The sequence below is a fragment of the Elephas maximus genome, chromosome 6 (assembly GCF_024166365.1).
Source record: "Elephas maximus indicus isolate mEleMax1 chromosome 6, mEleMax1 primary haplotype, whole genome shotgun sequence".
Classification (NCBI taxonomy): Eukaryota; Metazoa; Chordata; class Mammalia; order Proboscidea; family Elephantidae; genus Elephas; species Elephas maximus.
In genome coordinates this window covers 57,284,389-57,306,945 of record NC_064824.1, presented here as the reverse complement: position 1 = coordinate 57,306,945, position 22,557 = coordinate 57,284,389, and the positions used below count along the sequence as shown (strand labels likewise).

The following is a 22,557-nucleotide window of genomic DNA, read 5'->3' as shown; positions in this document are numbered from 1 at the left end:
CCTAAAAGGAGGTTGGGGGAATAAATGTCACCCAGCTTTTTAGTAAAGAAAATGTTGAGGAGATTTCAACTCCCAAAATTATTTTTTAAGCAAACATATTAGATATATTAAATCAATTAGTAGTAAATGAAAGAAAGTTCTAGAAGAAATTTCTGAACTAAATGTATCTTTGAAATTAAAGGTGTATTTTCTGACAAGTTCTCAAGGAACCCAAAGGTTAGTTAATAGACCTGTCTTTTAGAAGATTGTCCTTTTCCCTAAAAAAGGTCATTATATTGCCTTTAAAAGAGCCTCAGAAATGACATTAAATATATAACTGGGAAGTCTTTTTCACAAAGGCAAACTGGCTGGACACTAACTAATCAAAGAAGGATTTTGTGGGTGTGTGTGTATGTGTGTGTATTGATAGGATTTCTTAAAAGTCCAAAGTGTCTGAGGTCATTTGGACACTGACCTGACCAACTTCAAAGGTCATAATTCTTTGTATATACCACATTTCCTCTGTTTCTGTCCAGACAGCCTGGTTAACTTATTTTCGTTTTCTGGTTTTTCCTCTTACCTTCTCAGAAGTTTCACTGTTGGATCATTGTACACTGTTTCCTGGGAGGCAATAAATACTCTTATCAACTCATACTTCTCTAGATGGAGAAGTGTTTCCTGAGTAACCTCATCCCACAGTGATGATTACCTTGGTGCATACTGCCTTTCTCTAATGTATGCAATATCACCACTTATTTATACTGGCTAATTGTTAGTTATATTTCATTCACCTAGTCTAACCCAATAAATAACAAATTCTTTAAGGTAGAGAAACCTTCCCCTTTCCTTTCTGACTTCATGGCACAAGGTAAAGAGCTGTTAATAAAAAAAAAAAAAAAAAATTTATTAATATTTATTAGATTGTCCTTTTTGATTGCCACTAAAATAGCTCTAGCACAGGCTCTACAAAATTTAAACTAATGTGATCATAACATGAAACAAAATAGTTTGGGCAGAAATGGGTGAACCTCAGCAATATCACAAGTCCTTTTGAGCTGCATTAAAGACTCTACTTTTAATATACTGTGACCTGTAATTGGATACTAAAATTAAGCTACTTGCTTTCTTCCTTATACAGGCCGCGCTCTAAAAATACCAGACTGGTACAATCCAGGTGAGTTAAGAAATCTGAAATTTAGCTGAAGCAGCTTTTACCTTTTAGATAAAAGATTTAGTTAATTACTTAAGCCCAGGCCTAAGTGCCAGCTTCTTCTGTAGCACATCTTCAAGGAAAGTAGACTGTCTGCAGGTGAGGAAGGTGAGTGGCTGGTGGGAGATGAGGCTGCGTTTTCCCCGCCTTCTTGTGAGTGCAGGGGATGGAAGGGTAGCTGGCTCAGTAGTCCTTAGTTCCATGAATCAGCACTGCCCTGGCCAGGAAGCGCTAATCTTCTCACTGCTTAGAGGGTGCACTTTGGTTTGGCTTGCATAACTCATATTCTCCTTCCTTTTCTTCCGTAGAGCGTGCTGGAATTCATGGACCTCCAGTTGTAATTGAAGGGAGTGAATATTGGTTTGTTGCTGATCCTCACTTAAGCTACGAAGAAGCCATCCTGTACTGTGCTAGCAATCACAGCTTTCTTGCTACTGTAACATCCTTTGCAGGACTAAAAGCCATCAGAAACAAAATAGCAAATGTAATTTAAAAGAATCCATTTAAAAATCTTTTTCTAATTTTTATATTTATTCCATTAAAAACTATTTCAGAAAACCCTGCCAAAATCTACAGAAGTTAAATGTTCCTCGAAAATAAGATTTGTTCCATGTTAGAAAAATTAATATAGAATGCTTAGTGTTTTAAAATATTCAAGATTACTAATAAATGTCAATTTATGTGATGATACTTAGGAAAGAATATAAATGATCCTAATTATTTGTCACATTTTTTACTAAATGTTAACTTTATAGTTAACTTGAGCTTCTGTTTCTATTAATGTCGTTGTCGTTAGCTGCCGTTGAGTCGGGTGTTAGCTGCGCAGCTCACGGTGACCCCCTGCACAACAGGATCAGATTGTTGTGATCCATAAGGTTTTCATTAACTAGTTTTTGAAAGTAGATCACCAGGCCTTTCTTCCTAGTCTGTCTTAGTCTGGAAACTCTGCTGAAACCTGTTCAGAATCATAGCAACACACAAGCTTCCATTGACAGATGAGCAGTGGCTGTGCTTGAAGTGCATTTGTCAGGAATTGAACCTATGTCTCCTGCATGAAAGGCAAGAATTCTACCACGGAACCACCACTATTAATACTACCTTTGTTTTTTTCCTTGCAAAATAGCTTTTTTTTTTTTTGAGGAAAAATAATTGGTGTATTTTTAAATTTATACTTAACTGCAATAGGACATTGATATATGCCTAATTAAGGTATTAGTCCAATTACCATATGCCCATAGTTGTGGAAAACATATTTTCTGTATCTGAATAGGATTTGTGAATATGCAAAGAGTTTTCAAACTACTTTTTTGGTGAAAGGTCCTGGTTTCTTATAATTTGGAGGCCAAAGTAATGAAGTATCTGGAAATTTTACTGATTGTGGTACAATGAGACCGGGTATTTAAATCAGAACTCTCCTAGAAAACTCAACACATATAAGGAAGTTCGGTTTGTTTTTCAGATCGCTGGTGATGAGCAGAAGTGGTGGGTGAGAACTACTGAGCAGCTACCAGATCATCCTTTTATATAGTATGTGACATTATTGATGCTGCCTTTATGAAGCTATCATTTAAAAGAAGCAGACCCAGTTTCCCTTTTACTAAATGGATTACTATTTTTGAATGGTTAAATAGTTGTGAACACTAATCCATAAAGTGCCGACACTAAAGAAACCAAGTCGTTTTGCACACTGGTGTCAAGAAAAAAGCGGTATAAAATAATGACATTAACATTAAATTGGGAATTAAAATCACTTCCCTTAAAAAATTGAATGGAACATCTGAATACATTACAAGTTGCCAAATGTCTTCTTTTGTTTCAGCTCACGTCGCCCATGGTATCACTTTCCTGTGACGTCTGGAGAGGAATGCTTGTACATATCTGCCAAGACTTGGCTCAGAGGTAAAGTTAATTCTACATCCTTTCATGCTGATTATGTAATAGGCCAACGTCAAGTTTGACCACTTAGTCTTGTTTCCCTTTTGACTATATGTTTGGTAGTTTGATCTTATTCTGATTTGTTTTTAATGACAATAGCTCAAATTCCAAATGCAAACAAAGATGCTTTTCACTTTCAATGTTTGATGTCTTTTATCTTAAAATGGCTACTTAGAAATAAAACTTACTACTTTCATAATTAATAAGTATATAAACAAATTTGCAAAGATAACAAGCAGCAGCTCTAAAAAAAAAAAGCTCTAAAATATAGTTTAAATTCCTTTCTCCCTTGTTAGCCTTCCTCTTCACCTTTCTTCCTACTTCCTCCCATCACTCTTCAGGTGGTATGATAGTTGTATTGAATGTGTACATTTTATAGGCAATACTGGTATACTTTAACCTACTGATATAAATAATAATGGAACACAAAAATAGCCAGAGAAGAAAAAGAATGTATTTTAACCATTTGGGAGAGATTGACTTAAAGCACCTTTCTTTACTACTGAACTGTTTTTAAAATGTGCAGAATGAAAAATTCTCACCACAGTAATCCTGCTTTTTTATTTCTCAGATTTAAATAAGCCAGCAGATTGTAATACCAAGTTACCCTTCATATGTGAAAAATATAATGTATCTTCATTAGAGAAATATAGTCCAGAATCTGCAGCTAAAGTACAGTGTTCTGGGGATTGGATTCCTTTTCAGAATAAGGTAAAAAGCGAATTGCAACATTGTGCAAATGATGATTACTTTCATGAAAGTTGTATGACTGATGACAGAATAGTACCCCATCAGATAACTTCACTAAGATGGACTCTGCATATTTAAACACCCCACCTAGTCCTCTGCATTGCGAGAAACCATGGGTGGTATCAGAAGTTAACTCTCAAATTAGTCATGCCTGTAGGTGTTTCTATTCTGTTGCTTATAACAACAACAGTGTTTTTATTTTGTTGCTACTAGCACTTAAATTTTTGAAGTTGATCTTTCAGTGGATAGTAGTACATTGAATAATCAGGACTATTTCTATGACAAGAGTCCCTAATGGTATAAATGTTAAGTGCTTGACTTCTAGCCAAAAGGTTGGCTGTTCAAACTCACCCAGAGACACCTTGGAAGATAGCTTGGTGATCTGCTTCTGAAAAATTACAGCCTTGAAACTCTATGAAGCAGTTTTACTCTGCATAGATGGGGTCTCCTGAGTTGAAGTTGACTTGATGAGAACTAATAACATTTCTATGGCATGTCGGAAATTGATTTAATTTTTGGCTGAGTTTTCTTTTTCCCCTCAAGGGAATCATCCAAGCAACATTTGCCAATCAAATTAGACCAGCATTTCTCAAACTACTTTTCAGGGAATATGCATATAATACAAAATGTTAATCATTAATCTTGCCTCCGAAGGGGTTTTTATGAATAAACAGTTTTGGGAAATGCTGCAGTCGTATCTGCCTCTTTGAGATGCATAATCTATACTGGTAGATGTATCTGTGAGGCATTGCATTTGGCTGCTAAAAACAGAAGATGCTATTGTATGTTAAAATGCTTCTTCTCTCACATTAAAGAAGTCTGAAGGTAAGCTGGCTGTGGCTGGTATGGAAGCTGCAAGAAGTCTCCAAAACCAGGCTGCTTTTGTCTTTCTGCTCTGTGATCCTTAATATCAAGTTCAGGTGTGCTAAGGATCTTTTCTTGAAGCCCCACCCAGTGATATTGTTTACATCTCATTGGCCACTCATATCTGTAAGGAAGCTGAGAAATATTTCTCAGCGGAACATATTTCCATCCATAATTATATAAAGATTCTATTAGGAAGGAAGAGGTGGAGATAGGTAGGGAAGCAGCAATTTCTGCCACAGTTTGCCAAGGAGAGATATGTAATAAGGAAGCCTAATTCACTTTATGTAATCCAGCATGTCTCAAATTTATTTGACTATAGAACATCTTGAGTAAGTAAAATATCTAAAACATCTTGTAGAAAATCTCAAAGAACATAATTTGAAGCATACTGTCCCACACCAAAGTGATCATAATGTCATAAAGAGAAAGAAAGAGATGTCTGACAGCTAAAAATATCCATAGTAAAGATAAAATATTAGTGGTGTCCTTTGACTTTTTAAAATTAGGACAATCTTTTTCTTCCTAAGGTACTGGACTATGTTAGTTTACATTAAAAATTGATGTAAATTTGAATTAAAATATCCTGCCAAGAGAGGGGGGCATAATTTGTTTGAAAGGTGGTTTTTGATGTTCCGAGGTGATGAATAAGAGCACAGATGTTGAAATCAGATGGAACAGAGTCCAGATGCTAACCTTATATAACCGTTTCACTTATGGTTCAAATATGTTGGGAGAATTAAATGAGATAATGCTATGCAAACTGCTTAGCACAGAGGAAGTACTCAACAAATAGGAGATTTAGAAAATAGTAATAGTTGTTTGAACACCACTCTGCAGTTATTTAACTGGCGAGTGTACACCTGCATTATTATGGTACTTCTTTGTAAATTACTGCATCTCACAGGCTGAAAATTAGTAGCTCTCTAAAAATGAGGCATTTACTTCCTGTTTGAGGTTTCTCATGTCTGGAGTCTTATGCTTCATGTGTGTTCTTTGTTTGCAGTGTTTTCTAAAGATCAAACCCATGTCTCTTACATTTTCTCAAGCAAGCGACACTTGTCACGCCCATGGTGGCACACTGCCTTCAGTATTGAGCCAGACTGAACAAGGTAACAGACTTGTTTTGGAAACATTATATTCTGATCTTGGGCCAAGTTCCTTATGAGAAGCTGTGGGAAAGTAACATATAAAAATAATCTTATTAAACTACTTTTTACAGTCCAGATCTACTTACAGACCAAGAGACTATTCCTGATAGATAAGCAAGAAATAACCATTGACATTTTTGGTATATATTTAATTTGAATCAGTCAAATGCTTAAAAAAAAAATCTTTTTCCAACAGACTTTATTACATCCTTGCTTCCGGATATGGAAGCTACTTTATGGATTGGATTGCGCTGGAAGGCCTATGAAAGGATGCAGAAATGGACAGATAACAAAGAGCTGACATACAGTAACTTCCACCCATTATTGATTGGGCGGAAGTTGAGAATACCAGGAAATGTAAGTGGTTTTTTTTTGTTTTTTTTTTTAAATCTTTATAGCTCTGTGAAATACCCAAGTCTGCTGTAAATTACTGGATTAAGAACAAGGATTAATTGTGTGATTCTATTTATATGAATTTATATGAAATGCCCAGAGGGAAAATCTATAGATATAGAAAGTAGATTAGTGGTTTCCAGGGGCTGGGAAGGCTGAAGGGATTGGGAGGTGATAGCTAAAGAGTATGGGTTTCTTTTTTACATAGTGAAATGTTCTAAAATTGATTGGGATGGTGGTTGTAGAACTCTGTGAATATACTAAAAAGCAGGGCTTTGAACCAGTTCAAAATGATTCAGTAACTGCCATCATAAACAAGGACCACTTATGCATTGCATAGCAACCAACTCTGTTGCTGCGGGATTTTGACTGATGCCCTGGTGGTACAGTTGTTAAGAGCTTGGCTGCTAACCAGAAGGTTGGCAGTTCAAATCTACCAGTCACTCCTTGGAAACACTATGAGGCAGTTCTACTCTGTCTTATGGGGTTGCTGTAAGTTGGAATTGACTCAATGGCAATGGGTAGGAAACAAACAGCTGTTCCCTGCTCAAAGATGGCGGCTGACTACGCTGGTTTAAAAACATGTCCTGCCAATAACCCAGTCTTCTGCATCTGGCTCCTGAAACTTTCAGGAGGAAAGAGTGTGGCAGGACTTTTGAAGAGCGACATTAATGGCCAGACTGTGGAGAGCGACGTACATTCAAAGCTGTGTGATGGGCTGCCGTCTTTAACAGGGTACAGTTGTTTGTTTCCTGCTCTGGTCAAAATCCCATGGTAACAGATTTGGTTGCAGTGTAACACTTATGCAGCCCTTGCTTACGATGGCAATTACTGGACCATTTTGAATGAGTTTGAAGCTCTGCTAAAGAGTATTGAATTGTATCTTAAATGGGTGCATTGTATGGACTATAAATTATATCTCAATAAAGCTTTTACCAAAAAAAAAGAACAAGGGCTTACCCAGACTTCGTTTGATGCCCTCGTTTTTCACAGCAGCATCAAATTGCATAGCACTTATTTCACAACCTGTGAAAGCATGGACTAACACCCATTGACCTACTGCTCAGGAAAAAAAAAAAAAAAGATTCCTTTCAAAATATTACTGCTCATTGACAATGCACCTGGTCACCCAAGAGCTGTGATGGAGATGTACAAGGAGATTAATGTTTTCATGCCTGGTAATACAACATCCAAATCTGTTACCAGAGGATTTTGACCAAATATAAAAATATTTTTAGCTGTGCTTGTCCTTTCTTCCAAACAAACATTAGGGTTATTTAGCCAGTTTTTCAACCAGAACAGTTAAACTTTTAAAATCCTGAGGAGAATTTTACTAAATTTTAGGGTGAGTTGACATCTTATTAATCTTCCAATTCAGGAATATGGCGTAGTATATCGCTGGTTATTCACATCTTTATTGAGATCACTCAGCGAAGTTTTATAGGTATTCTATTTCTTATTGATCTTGAGTGTCAGCTTTTCCTTCATTTTCTTACTGATACACAGGCATAACTCATTTTATCACTCTTCGCTTTATCAAGCTTCACAGATATTACGTTTTCTATAAACTGAAGATTTGTGGCAACCCTGTGTCGAGCAAGTCTGTCAGCACCATTTTTCCAACTGCATGTACTCACTTCATGTCTCTGTGTCACATTTTGGTAATTTTCACAATATTTCAAACTTTTTCATTATTATTGTTATGATGATCTGTGATCAGTGGTCTTTGATGTTGCTATTGTAATTGTTTTGGGGTGCCACAAACCGTGCCCATGTAAGACGGCTAACTTAATAAATGTGCGTGTTCTGACTGCTCCCCGTCTCTTTCCCTCTGCTTGGGGCTCAACGCTATTGAAATTAGGCCAGTTAATAACCCTCCAATACCCTCTAAGTGCTCAAGTGAAAGGAAAAGTTGCACTCCTTTCACTTTAAATCAAAAGCTAGTAATGATTAAGCTTAGTGAGGAATGCATGTCAAAAACCGTGATAGGCCGAAAGCTAGGCCTCTTGCGCCCAACAGTTAGCCAAGTTGTGAATGCAAAGGAAAAGTTCTGGAAGGAAATTCAAAGCGCTACTCCAGTGAACACAGGAATAATAAGAAAGTGAAGCAGCCTTATTGCTGACATGGAGAAAGTTTTACTGGTCTGGATAGAAAATCAAACCAGCCAGAACATTCCCTTAAGCCAAAGCCTAATCCAGAGCAAGGGCCTAACTCTCTTGAATTTAATGAAGGCTGAGAGAGGTAAGGAAGCTGCAGAAGAAAAATTTGAATCTAGCAGAGGTTGGCTCATGAGGTTTAAGGAAAAAAGCCATCTTGATAACATAAAAGTACAAGGTGAAACAGCAAGTGCTAATACAGAAGCTGCAGCAAGTCATCCACAAGCTCTCGCTAAGATAATTGTTGAAGATTGCTGCGCTGAACAACAGATTTTTCATGTAGATGAAACAGCCTTATATTGGAAGAAAATGCCAGTTAGGACTTTCATAGATAGAGAGAAGCCAATGCCTGGCTTCAAAGCTTCAAAGGAAAGGCTGACTCTCTTGTTAGGGGCTAATGCAGCCAGTGACTTTAAGGTGAAGCCAATGCTCATTTACCACTCCCAAAATCCTAGGGTCCTTAAGAATTACACCAAACTTCAAAAGGAGATTGAAGAACACCAAAGGCACAAGGAGAATATGAGCCCAAGAGACAGAAACGGCCACCTAAACCAGAGACACCATCAGCCTGAGACTGGAAGAACTAGATGGTGCCTGGCTACCACCAATGACCACCCTGACAGGGAACACAACAGAGAATCCCTGATGGAACAAGAGAAAAGTGGGATGCAGAACTCAGATTCTAGTAAAAAGACCAGACTTAATGGTCTGACTGAGACTGGAGGAACCCCAGAGGACATGGCCCCTGGACTCTCTGTTAGCCCAGAACTAAAACCATTCCTGAAGCCAACTCTTCAGACAAAGATTACACCAGACTCTGAGACATAAAATGATAGTGGTGAGGAGAGTGCTTCTTAGCTCAAGTAGACACATGAGACTATCTGGGTAGCTCCTGTCTGCAGGTGAGAGGAGAATGCAGAGGGGGACAGGAGCTGGTTGAATGGACACGGGAAATACATGGTGGAGAGGAAGAGTGTGTTGTCACATTGTAGGGAGAGCAACTAGGGTCACATAACAATGTGTGTATAAGTTTTTGTATGAGAAACTGACTTGAATTGTAAACTTTCACTTAAAGCACAATTACACTAAATCTATTCTGCCTATGCTCTATAAATGGAATAACAAAGCCTGGATGACAGCACATCTGTTTACAGCATGGTTTACTGAATATTTTAAGCCCACTGCTGAGACCTACTGCTCAGGGGAAAAAAAAAAAAGATTCCTTTCAAAATATTACTGCTCATTGACAATGCACCTGGTCACCCAAGAGCTGCGATGGAGATGTACAAGGAGATTAATGTTTTCATGCCTGGTAACACAACATCCATTCTATAGCTCATGGATCAAGGAATAATTTTGACTTTCCAGTCTTATTATTTAAGAAATACATTTTGTAAGGGTATAACTACCATAGATACTGATTCCTCTGATGGATCTGGGCAAAGTAAATTGAAAACCTTCTGGAAAGGTTTCATTAAGACAATGCTATTAAGAACATTTGTGATTCATGGAAAAAAAAAAAAAGGATTCATGGAAGGAGATCAAAATATCAATATTAACAGGAGTTTGAAAGTAGTTAATTCTAACCCTCATGGATGACTTTGAGGGGTTCAAGACTTCAGTGGAGAAAGTAACTGCAGTGGAAATAGCAAGAGAACTGGAATTAGAATTGGAGCCTGAAGATGTAATTGAATTGCTGTGATCTCATGATAAACTTTAACAGATGAGGAGTTGCTCCTTATGGATAAGCAAAGAAGTGTGGTGTCTTGAGATGGAATCTACTCCTGTTGAACATTGTTGAACATTGTTGAAATGACAAAGGATTTAGAATATTATATAAACTTAGTTGATAAAGCAGCCGTAGAGTTTGAAAGGATTAACTCCTTTTTTGAAAGAAGTTCTATTGTGGGTTAAATGCTGTCAAACAGCATTGCATGCTACAGAGAAATCTTTCATGAAAGGAAGGGTCAATTGATGTGGCAAACTTCATTATCGTCTTTATTTTAAGAAATTGCCACAGCCACCCCAACCTTCAGCAACCACCACCCTTATCAGTCAGCACCCATCAACACTGAGGCAAGACCCTCCACCAGCAAAAAGATTACAACTCATGAAAGGCTTAGATGATGGTTGGCTTTTTTTAGCAATAAAGTATTTTAAAATTTTGGTGTGTTGTTGTTGTTGTAAGTCAGCTCCGACTCACAGCGACAGAATGCACTACAGAACGAAATACTGCCCGGTCCTGTGCCAGCCTCACAATTTTTGCTATGCTTGAGCCCATTGTTGCAGCCACTGCATCAGTCCATCTTATTGAGGGTCTTCCTCTTTTTTGCCTACCCTCTACTTTACCAAGCATGATGTCCTTCTCCAGGGACTGATTCCTCCTGATAACATGTCCAAAGTATGTGAGACATAACCTTGCTATCCTTGCTTCTGAGGAGCATTCTGGTTGTACTTCTTCCAAGACAGATTCGTTTGTTCTTTTAGCATTCCGTGGTATATTCAGGATTCTTCTCCAACACCACAATTCAAAGGCGTCGTTTCTTCTTTGGTCTTTCTTATTCATCGTCCAGCTTTCGCATGTGTATGACGCAATTGAAAACACCATGGCTTCGGTCAGGTGCATCTTAGTCCTCAAGGTGACATCTTTGCTTTTCAACACTTATAAAGAGGTCTTTTGAAGCCAGTTTGCCCAATGCAATGCATCTTTTCATTTCTTGACTGCTACTTCCATGGGTGCTGATGAGTCCTTGACAACCTCAGTCTTTTCTCCATTTATCATGATGTTGCTTATTGGTCCAGTTGTGAGGATTTTTGCTTTCTTTATGTTGAGGTGTAATCCATACTGAAGGCTTAGTCTTTGATCTTCGTCAGTAAGTGCTTCAAGTCCTCTTCACTTTCAGCAAGCAAGGTTGTGTCATCTGCATAACACAGGTTGTTAATGAGTCTTCCTCCAATCCTGATGCCCTGTTCTTCTTCATATAGTCCACCTTCTCAGATTGTTTGCTCGGCATACAGCTTAAATAGGTATGGTGAAAGGATACAACTCTGGTGCACACCTTTCCTGACTTTAAACCATGCAGTATTCCCTTGTGCTGTTCAAACAACTGCCTGTTGATCCATGTACAGATTCCTTATGAGCACAATTGCATATTAGATCAATTTTAGACTGCCAAAGTTGGTAAAAATCTTCAATTTCTTCATCTTTGGCCTTAGTGGTTGGTGCATAAATTTGAATAATAGTCATATTAACTGGTCTTCCTTGTAGGTGTATGAATATTATCCTATCACTGACAGCCTTGTACTTCAGGATAGATCTTTAAATGTTCTTTTTGACGATGAATGCAATGCCATTCCTCTTCAAGTTGTCATTCCCGGCCTAGTAGACCGTATGATTGTCCAATTCAAAGTGACCAATACCAGTCCATTTCAGCCCACTAATGCCTAGGATATCTATCTTTATGTACTATATCAGACAGTGTTCTACTGCTATTCATAAGGTTTTCACTGGGTAATTCTTTTCAGAAGTACACCATTGGGTCCTTCTTCCTAGTCTGTCTTAGTCTGGAAGCTCAGCTGAAACCTATCCACCATGGGTGAACCTGCTGGTATTTGAATACCGGTGGCATAGCTTCTAGCATCACAGCAACACACAAGCCCCCGCAGTATGACAAATTGACAGACGTGTGGGGGAAATTATGGTATGCACATAGTTTTTTTCTTTTTTAGCTAAAATGCTATTGCACATTTAGTAGACTACAGTATAGTGTAAACATAATTTTTATATGCATTTGTAAACAAACAAAAATCATGTAACTTGCTTTATTGCAATTCTCACCTTATTGTGGTGGTCTGGAACCAAACCTGCACAGGAAAGCTGTGGTTTAGGGATTTTTTTATATGCATATTTCATAGGCATCCATCTTACTAAAAGTTCTTATTACTTCTCAGAATTTTTTATTAGATTTTATTGGGTTTCCTAATTAGGTCATCGTAATCTGTAAATAACAGTGATCCTTATTTCTCTGAGTTACCTCTTTCACTTTCTTTTCATGTGTGATATGTTTCAGACATACAGAAAATATAGGAACAATATACTTTGAATTAAATTTTTATTTCTAGTATTACAGATTTTAGATCAGAGAATGAAATCTAGATTTTTTTTAATTTCTAGAAGTTTTTATAGTGGCTAGGATAGGGTCAAAGCTTTAAGGTGTACTCTCTTGTGTAGTACGTAGTTTATCATTATAAAAAGTTCACATAAATCTAAAAGAACTGAGGAAACCCTGGTGGCGTAGCGGTTAAGGGCTACGGCTGCTAACAAAAAGGCTGGCAGTTCAAATCCACCGGTTCTTCCTTGGAATCCCTATGGGGCAGTTCTACTCTGTCCTATGGGATTGCTATGAGCCAGAATTGGCAATGGCAATGGGCTTGGTGGTGGTAATAGAACTGAATTAATAATCATTACTTTTTTGGTTACTTGAACTGTCAAGACTGAGAGCAGAGTGTTAAATATTACTAAAAACCAAAAAAAACAAACCCACTGCCATCGAGTTGATTCCAACTCATGGCGACCCCATAGGGTTTCCAAGGCTGTAAATCTCTATGCAAGCAGACTGCCATGTCTTTCGCCTGTGGAGTGGCTGGTGATTTTAAACCACCAACCTATTGGTTAGCAGTCAATAATGTTAACCATTTTGTCACCAGGGCTCCTTATTAAATATTACTAAAGCTGTGGTTTTTTTTTTTTTCTTTATTCTAACAGTTTTTCTTTATCTGTTTTGAGTTGTATCTATTAACATTGCCAGTTTTTGTTTTGTAATCTCTAAAGGTAATTGCCCTTTCCCATCTTTGAAAGTTTATCAGGGTTTTCTTAGTAATTTCAAGGTCAGCTCCTTCATGGAATTTTTTTGCAGGAAGAAAAATCCAATCTGATTATAGTTCTCATGATAGGATCTTCAGACTGTTTTATGATTCCTTTTATATATTTGCCTTTTTCTTTAGATTTTTGAAGAAGAGTCCTACTATGACTGTGCTCTAATACTCAACCTTCCAAAGTCACCTTTTACTGGGACATGGAATTTTACTTCCTGCAATGAACATTACACTATGTCTCTCTGTCAGAAGTATTCAGGTATAAATTACTGTCTTGTTAATTATGGTACTTTATGCTGTTAGATATGTATAGTTCTTCTTCTGAAAAATCTTATAAATGAATTCACATTAATTTGTAATTACGTAGCCCTTTGTAAAATTTTAGCTTGGTTAAATGCAAATTGGCTCAGTGAGTCAGATTATCCCAAGCGGAATGTGATTTTTTTTCAAGTATCATTGCGGTAGTTAATTAAATATCAAAATTAAGTGTCTGATGGGATATGCTAATAGTAGTTGTCTATTGATAGCAAGTTATGGTTGATTTTTGTTCTCTTTTGTACTCTTAGCATTTTTCAGATTTTACTTTGTATCATGGGCGAGGGAGTGAGGAACCTTATTTTTTTAATTTAGTTCAGTGTTAAGATTCATTGTTACATTTAGCACTTAAAAAAAGGTTGTGACAGAAAGAAACAATCTTTGATGGTTATGAGGGAGGGAAGGCATGGGGAGGGAAAAGCACTAACTAGACAATAGATAAGCGGTAACTTTGGTAAAAGATACGACAGTACACAATACTGGGGAAGTCAGCACAGCTTGACCAAGGCAAGGTCACGGAAGCTTTATAGACACATCTAAACTCCCTGAGGGACTGACTTACTGAGCTAAGGGCTGGGAACCATTGTTGTGGGGAATAACTAGCTCAATTGACATAGTTTATAAAGAAAATGTTCTACATTCTACTTTGGTGAGTAGTGTCTTGGGTCTTAAAAGCTTGTGTATGCCCATCTAAGATACTCCACTGGTCCCACCCCATCTGGAGCAAGGGAGAATGAAGAAAATCAAAGACACCAGGCAAAGATGAGTCCAAAGGACTAACAGACGATAACTACCAGAACCTCCACCAGACTGAGTCCAGCACAGCTAGATAGTGCCTGGCTATCCCCACCGACTGCTCTGACAGGGATCAAAATAGACGGTCCTGGACAGAGCTGGAGAAAAATGTAGGACAAAATTCTAACTCACAAAAAAAGACCAGACTTACTCGTCTGACAGAGACTGGAGAAACCCTAAGAGCACAGCCCCTGGACACCCTTTTAATGCAGTACTGAAATTACTCCTAAGGTTCACCTGTCAGCCCAAGATTAGACAGGGCCATAAAACAAAATGAGACTAAGTGGGCACACTAGCCCAGGGGCAAGGACTAGAAGGCAAGAGGGGACAGGAAAGCTGGTAACGGGGAACACAAAGCTGAGAAGGGGAGAGTGTTGACATGCCGTGGGGTTCGCAACCAATGTCACAAAATAATATGTGTATTAATTGTTTAATGAGAAACTAATTTGCTCTGTAAACCTTCATCTAAAGCACAATTTTAAAAATGGGAAAAGATTTAAAAAAAAAAAAAAGGTGAAGCATTATAAATAGATCACTATGCCTTCCTATAATCCGAATAAAAGTAAAATGCATACTTTAAAATAGGAGTCATTCATACTTCCAAAAGATTTTTTAAAGTATTAAATTATTTCTCATGGGACACAATGAGTTTTTAACATTTTTTAAAAAACTTTGTTATGTAATAAGAACCTTTATAGATATTCCAATTACTTAAAAAAAAAAGTTGACTTTAGTTTTAAAAATATGTCATACCAAATTTTTAAAAAGTAGAGTTCTAAAAACAGCTAGGGGTTGTGAAAGCTTCAAGTAGCCTTAGAATGGCTGTAACTGGAAAGATGCTTGACTGACTGGCTTACCAAGGACTTACAGTGACACCTGGGGACAAAGTACTTTTGTTTATGAAGGAATGACTGTTTATTAAGGCTTGAACCCTTTACTCCAACCCTACCAAAAAGTCAACAATTGTTCAAGAAGGTCTAACTAAGCCCCCACAGTGGTCAATAAACAATGCTAAATGCTTTGGGGGAATAAAATGATGTTCAGCACATGGTCCTTAAGGAGCTGGGTAATGAGAGGAGACCACTACAGATATCACTACAAGACATGGAGCAGCCCTCAGTGACAATAGATACATGCTTTGAAAGTTCTGAAGAGCAGAAGAAGGGACAATTATGGGCTGCATAGATATGGCAATAGTTAATCAGTGAGGATTCAACAAGAATCAATGGAAAGACATGATATATGCAAAGACCCAGAGCAGGCAGAAGCCTAGGATGTTCTTAGAACAATGAACAGAAAAGACATCTTGCAGGTCAATGCCATGTACCCAATGCCATGTACTTGCCCACTGCCATTGATTCCAACTCATAGCAACCTCATAGGGTTTCCAAGGCTATAAATCTCTATGGAAGCTGGCTGCCACATCTTCCTCCCTCAGAGGAGCTGGTGATTTTGAACTGCCAACCTTTCGGTTAGCAGTCGATTGCTTTAATCACTTCATCACTGGTGCTCCATATATACATATGTGTGTATATAGATAGATAATTTTTTAAAACTGTAATCCCAGAGTCTGAGTGCTCCAAGTACTTTTGAAGAACTTTTTTTGCTAAATTAATATTTACCCATTTGTCCTACAATTTTTAGTAGCTGCCTTACGGAGAAGTACTGTAAATCAGTAAATTCAGATATACACTTTTATGGGTGGTTGGAAACCCTGGTGGCTTAGTGGTTAAGAGCTACAGCTGCTAACTGAAAGGTCAGCAGTTCAAATCCACCAGGTGCTCCTTGGAAACCCTATGGGGCAGTTCTACTCTGTCCTATAGAATCACTATGAGTTGGAATCGACTCAGTGGCAGTGGGTTTGGTTTTTTTTGTTATGGGTGATTTAGCACATTTTTCATGTTAGCTCTCCCAGATGTCAGCTTTGTAAGGAGACACCTCACACCTTCATTTGTAGAAGCAGTTGAAACAAAGGATGTATTTGGCACCAACCTAAAATTGTAATCTATGGTAGGCTAAGCGAGCCATGGTGATACAGTGGTTAAAGTGCTCAGCTGCTAATTGAAAGGTCAATGGTTTAAACCCACCAGCCACTCCCAGGGAGAAAGATGTGGCAGTCTGCTTCCATAAAGGTTTATAGCCTTGGAAACCCTACTGGGCAGTTCTACCTTATCCTATAGGGTCGTTATGTATCAGAATTCCCTCAATGACAGTGGGTTTGGAATGGCAGCCTATTTTTAATTACAGCTTTCCTCCTTTCCAAATCAGACCAATTAAGTAGAATTTTGTTCTAATTTTAGAAGACAAATATTGAGGCTCAGGCATTTTACAACAAGGTATACGTAGTTCTCTCACCCAAGACCTAAAATAAATAAATACATAGGTAGATAAATATCTAAAGTAGATTGGTATGGGCAGAAATTTGAAAAAAAATTCTCAGAATTTACAGAATAAAGTTGTTTATTTTGTTGTTGTTATTGTTGTGGTTGTTTGTTAATTTTGCTTTAACATACAGAAATCGAAAGCAGACAGACCTTGCAGAATACTTCAGAAACTGTAAAGTATCTAAACAATCTGTATAAAATAATCCCAAAGACACTGACTTGGTATGACGCACTAAAGGAATGTCTAAAATATAACATGCACCTGGTGAGCATCACCGACCCCTACCAGCAGGCGTTCTTGACCGTGCAGGCTGTCCTTCGAAACTCTTCTTTATGGATTGGACTCTTCAGTCAAGATGTAAGTTTTCAGTCCCAACTGCCAGCATTGGGTGATAAGATGTGACATTTTTCATTGTGCTTAGCATCTCATACCAGACTATAAGAAACCAGAGATCTTAAAATCTTACTGCAGTAAGTGCATTTCATGAGCTAATGGGTTTTAGTAGCAACTATCTTTCCATTATTGAAAGATCTGTTGCTTTATTTTTTAGATGAAGAAAAAGCTCTGGTGGACGTATGTACTTGAGCACTTCTTTTTATTTATTCTGATGAAAGGCTGAGCTGGCATATCTTTTCAACCAATGGACAGATGAGAAGAAGGGAAGAATTAAAAAATTAGATGGACTTGGGAGTTCAGGAAACAGTCGTTTGTGTTGAAGAGGTCTTTTCATCCGTTTCAGAATCAGCAGAGTGAAATTAACCCTCTCTGAAAAGGGATTAGAATAGTGTTTCACCACGTCTCAAACCCTGATCCTGGATAGATGTCTCTGGTACTTATTATTCATCTTATAGCTCGGCAAAGAATGCTCTATCCTCTTATTAATTCTTTAACACTAATTAGGCAACATGAACAGGAATATTTATGCTACTGAAGCTTTGAGTATAATTAACTAGATATTTTTTTTTTTTTATAAAGCTCTAGGTTTCCTCTTGGTGAGTCCCTAGGTGGCACAGTTAAGCATTCAACTACTAATCGAAAGGTTGGCAGTTCGAACCCACCCAGAGGCACCTCAGAAGATAGGCCCAATGATCTGCTTCTGAAAGGTCGCACCTTTGAGAACCCTCTGGAGCAGTTCTACTCTGCACACATGGGGTTGCCATGAGTCTGAATAGACTCCACAGCAAATAACAACAAAAACAACATTTCTCTTGGCATTGTAGGTCATTTTTGCTACTTTTCTCAGCCTTCTATGTAATAATTTGACACTTTGCCCAACTGAGATGCATTGAAGGGCTGCCCTATAAGAATGCACACATTATATACTGAGTGGGGGTGCTATTTACATAGATTGTTCTCTGCAGTTGTGCTGTAACAACTGGTACAGACCTAGTTAGGTGAATGTCATTTAGACCAGTATTCCTAACCTAGTCTTGAAGAGTGGGTAATTGGCAGAGTAGGAGAGAAGAATCCATTCTGTTATGAAGCAAACTATATCATGTATATACCAAGATGTATATCATCCATTATACCAAGATGTACGGACAAAATATGCTTAAAGACAACATAGTCCTCACACAAACCCAGAAATGAACTGGATAATGAATCTAAAAACTTCAGATAGATTCAGAAATAAATATTATCTTTGAAAAAACTTGAGGTGCTTACTACCAGCATTTACCAGCTCAATGAAAAGAAGTATTATTTAGCAATTGCTTGAAGAATAGTCTCTCTGAGCCTCTGAATATCCTAAAACTTACCCCCAGATCATGCCAGTTCACCAGGGACCTTTTCAAAGAAAAATAATACTGTTGTCGTGGAAAATTCATAAAGTATAGTAAATTAAAAGAAGAAAATTAAAATCACCTATAATCCCAGTACCTAAATATGGAATAATATTTTGGTATCTATCTTTCAAGTTATTTTTCTATTTTAAGACAAAATGGAGAATCTACTCTTTTGTGTCTTTTTTGCCCACTTAATGATTTTCATTCTTAAGTTTTAATATATTCTGTGTAGCTATTTATTATGTGTCTTCTTAAGATGCCTTAAATTATTGGAATAAGTATAGACAAATAAAACTTTACAGTAAAAGCAATGAGGAGGTATTGAAAGATCTTTAACGAGGTAGTAACAAAATCAGATTTTTTCTTAATAAATATTATGCTGGATGAAGAGTGAAGGAGGGAGGGAGCAGTCTGGAGATAGGGAGAGCAGTTAGTTTCTTGTAGAAACTCACGCAGGAAATGATGTTGGCCTGAACTAAGGCATGTTTACAGTGTCTGAGGGGCAGTGGTTCTGGGGTATATAAAGTCTGTAGTGTGGCTATGACAGTGGTTCGTTCACTTGAGTACTTAGAAGTGAAAGCTCAAAGAAGTTGAGGACGTTAAGAAGGCCTGGCTGGGTGTCATCACATGAACATAAATGTCCCTAAGTCAATGATGGTAGGACCAGGAGGACAGAGCAAGATTATCAGAGAATATCAGAGAGAAGCAAGGGGTCAAGTCCTCAGTGAATGTCAGAGAGAGGCAAGGAATCTGGGAGTTCACAGCAGTAAGAAGGGTATAACCCTCAAAGGAAATGGCTAGAGGAGATAAAAATACCTGCCACCCCTGTGGTATCTGAGGAATGGAAGAACATACACCCTCCCCTTATGGGTGCTGAAAGGAAATTATTCCTTGGAAAAGCCATCTTTTAATTAAGATCAATTAAGGCCAGGAATTTAGTAAAGAGACATTTATAAAATTAATAAAGAGATTTAGTATTTTTAAAGAGATAGAGGGTGTGTGGTGATTTATCTGCAGTGGAATGGAAGTTCAAAAGGCCCAGTGGCAGGGGTTGGTGGGAGTACAGCAAAGGGTAAGAAAGGTTGGGCAGTACTGAATGAGAGTACAGGCAAGGTCGCTTGGCCAAAGGGCCTGGCATTTGGGGTCATGGTGGCTTAGGGATTCACTGGTAATAAGGTTTCACCTGGAATTCTGGCTGAGCATAGTTCAGAATGAAGCAGCTGGTATTGATGAGGATTGACCGTGTTTGCTGTTTGTGGTCCACTAAGAAGACCGTGAATGGCCTTTGCTCAATATTCCAAGTACGCTAATGATGCAGAATTGCCTTGGGCTTCAGGAAAACTTAGCTCCATGGGTCAGTCAGGCCAGAGTTGGAGTGTAAGGCCTGGTGCTCTCACAGCACCATGGGAGAGCTCAGATAGGCCTGTGTCCTTCAGTCCATCCCCTGGACTTCTGAACCTACTCTGTAAAGCCTGTCTCAAGACAAGCGTGTGGGGGTGGGGGTTCAGGCCCTGGTCAGGATGTAAGGACAGATATTCACACGCATCTACAGCACAATAGAATATAGTAACTGAAGAAGCTTCTCCCCGAAGACAAGTGTGAACACAGTGGTGTGAGATTCCCAAGGCCTTAGGGGTTAAGAGGAAGGGAACTAACATTTATATAGCTCTTCTTTATTTGCTAGCCAGCCACTGGGTTACACATTTACATATTTATCCCATTAATTCTAGCCCCATGAGGTTAAGGGTCATACACATTTAATAGATGAGGTGATAGAAACTTGGAGAGGTAAGGTCACTAACCAAAAAAAAAAAACCCTTGCCATCAAGTTGATTCCAACTCACAGTAACCCTATAGGACAGAGTAGAACTGCCCCATAGAACATCCAAGGATCAGCTGGTGGATTCAAACTGCCAACCTTTTGGTCAACAGCTGACCTCTAAACCACTGCACCACCAGGGCCCCTATGCTCATTGGTCAGAAACTAATAAGTAGCTGAACCAAGATTTAAAACCAGATAGTCCTAGCTCCAGAACCTATCAGTGATTACAGTGGTCCTCATTCCATTTTAGCTTTCTGGTTTCTAACAACCAGTGGTTCCAACTATGTGTGAGGCATCATAGCCTAATGGTTGTAAGTATGGGTTCTAGGGCCTGACCGCCTGGATTAGAATCCCAGAACTGCTGTGTGGCGTTGTGCATGTTAACATAGCTTCAGTTTCTATATCTGTAAAATGGACTTAATAATAGTACCTCTCTCCTGTGGTTGTTAAGAAGACTAAATAAGTTAATAATTGTAAAGCACTTAGAACTGTGCCTGGCACAAAGTGAATACTATACAAGTATTTTTTTTTGTGTGTGTTAAATATTAAATTAAAAGTCATTAGATTGACCCATTGCCTTTGTGTTGATTCTGACTCATGGCGACCCCGTGTGTTACAGAGTAGAACTGTGCTCTACAGGGTTTTCATGGCTGTAATCTTTATGGAAACAGGTCACCAGGCCTTTCTTTCCTGGTGCTGCTGGGTGGGTTTGAACCACCAACATTTAGGTTAGTAGTGAAATGCAAACAAACCATTTGTGCCACCCAGGGACCTATTAGATTGGTCATGAGGGTCAAAATAACACCAGGGGAATAACAGGAAGCATTACCGCCTGAAATGTGTTTTCACTGCTTACAGGATGAACTCAACTTTGGTTGGTCGGATGGGAAACGTCTTCAATTTAGCCGCTGGGCTGAAAATAACCAGCAACTTGAAGACTGTGTAATATTAGACACTGACGGATTCTGGAAAACATCTGATTGCAATGATTATCAACCAGGTGCTATTTGCTACTATCCAGGAAGTATGCTGATTTTAAACATATTCATTCTTAAATTTCTATCATCTCATGAGTAGTAGCATTTTTAGGGAGCGTTTATGTAAAATCTGGTTTTAGAATCATGAAGAAATTATAATCATGTTCTTTTTAAAACAATTGTGAAAATTTTTATTCAAGTAGAATTATTATATATTAATTTTTTGCCATTAATTTATTTTAGATACGTTTTACTTGTCGTTTTAAGTCAGCTGACGTTTTAGTTTTAAGTTTCTTTGTTACTCAGCTTTATTTTATTATATATACATATATATTCCCTTATATATTTATATATATACATATATAAGATATATGTGTACATATATATACATATATAAATATATTTTATATATGTATATATACATACATATTTTGTATATGTACACATACATATATGTATATATATTGTATTTATATTCTTATAGAAAACATATTTGTAGGAATTCCTTTATCATTCTTATTATCGACAGCTAACATTGCTTTTGGGCCATTGTTAAGACTCATTTGGTTGCAAGTCACAGCAACCAATTTCAGCCAGCTTGAGCCAAAAGGGAAATTTGGAACCCCTCAAATGGGGATAAAGCTGAGCCTCATGGAGAACAAGAATCAGGAACTGAAAGGGAATCAGGAGCCTGGTGATACTCTCTTCCACGTATCATTTCTGGTTCTCTCTGTGGATTGGCACTCTTCTCTTTATATACTTTCTGCTTTTCTCTGCCTGAGGTGGAACACGGCAGCCTTGAAGCTTTTGGTTATAGCCGCGACTAGAGATGAATTGACTATCTCTGAATTCTAATTTTCAAATTCTTAGGATCTGACAGACTCAGCTTGAGTCAGATATGCCACCTCTAGTTCAATCAGAGGAAGGTGGTTTTTTGGCTGCTAGGGCCCACATTTGCAGGTTTGTGGTAGAAAGAAAACACCACTTTACAGGGTGGCAGAAATAGCTCAGTAGGGAGAGTGTTAGAAGAAAAGGACAGCACTTCACAGAAAAAGGGAGTTGTGAGCTGGGGAGATCCTGATCTCTACTACATATTAAATCAATTTGATTTATTTTGACTAGTGCATATCTATACTTAACATCTTTTTTAATGCATGGCCTTCTCA

General features: G+C 38.0%; 1 protein-coding gene across 2 annotated transcripts in view; it reads left to right on the top strand.

The window, feature by feature from the left end:
* LY75 (lymphocyte antigen 75) overlaps positions 1 to 22,557 on the top strand; it is a 157,746-nt gene that overhangs the window by 64,779 nt on the left and 70,410 nt on the right. For both annotated transcript variants that reach the window (XM_049888785.1, XM_049888784.1), the window contains exons 17-26: positions 1,118 to 1,153; positions 1,498 to 1,673; positions 2,649 to 2,716; positions 3,009 to 3,088; positions 3,696 to 3,835; positions 5,745 to 5,850; positions 6,086 to 6,246; positions 13,443 to 13,572; positions 16,939 to 17,165; positions 21,273 to 21,438. In XM_049888785.1, coding sequence (XP_049744742.1) covers positions 1,118 to 1,153; positions 1,498 to 1,673; positions 2,649 to 2,716; positions 3,009 to 3,088; positions 3,696 to 3,835; positions 5,745 to 5,850; positions 6,086 to 6,246; positions 13,443 to 13,572; positions 16,939 to 17,165; positions 21,273 to 21,438 — 1,290 coding nt within the window. The remainder of the gene's footprint in view (positions 1 to 1,117; positions 1,154 to 1,497; positions 1,674 to 2,648; positions 2,717 to 3,008; positions 3,089 to 3,695; positions 3,836 to 5,744; positions 5,851 to 6,085; positions 6,247 to 13,442; positions 13,573 to 16,938; positions 17,166 to 21,272; positions 21,439 to 22,557) is intronic.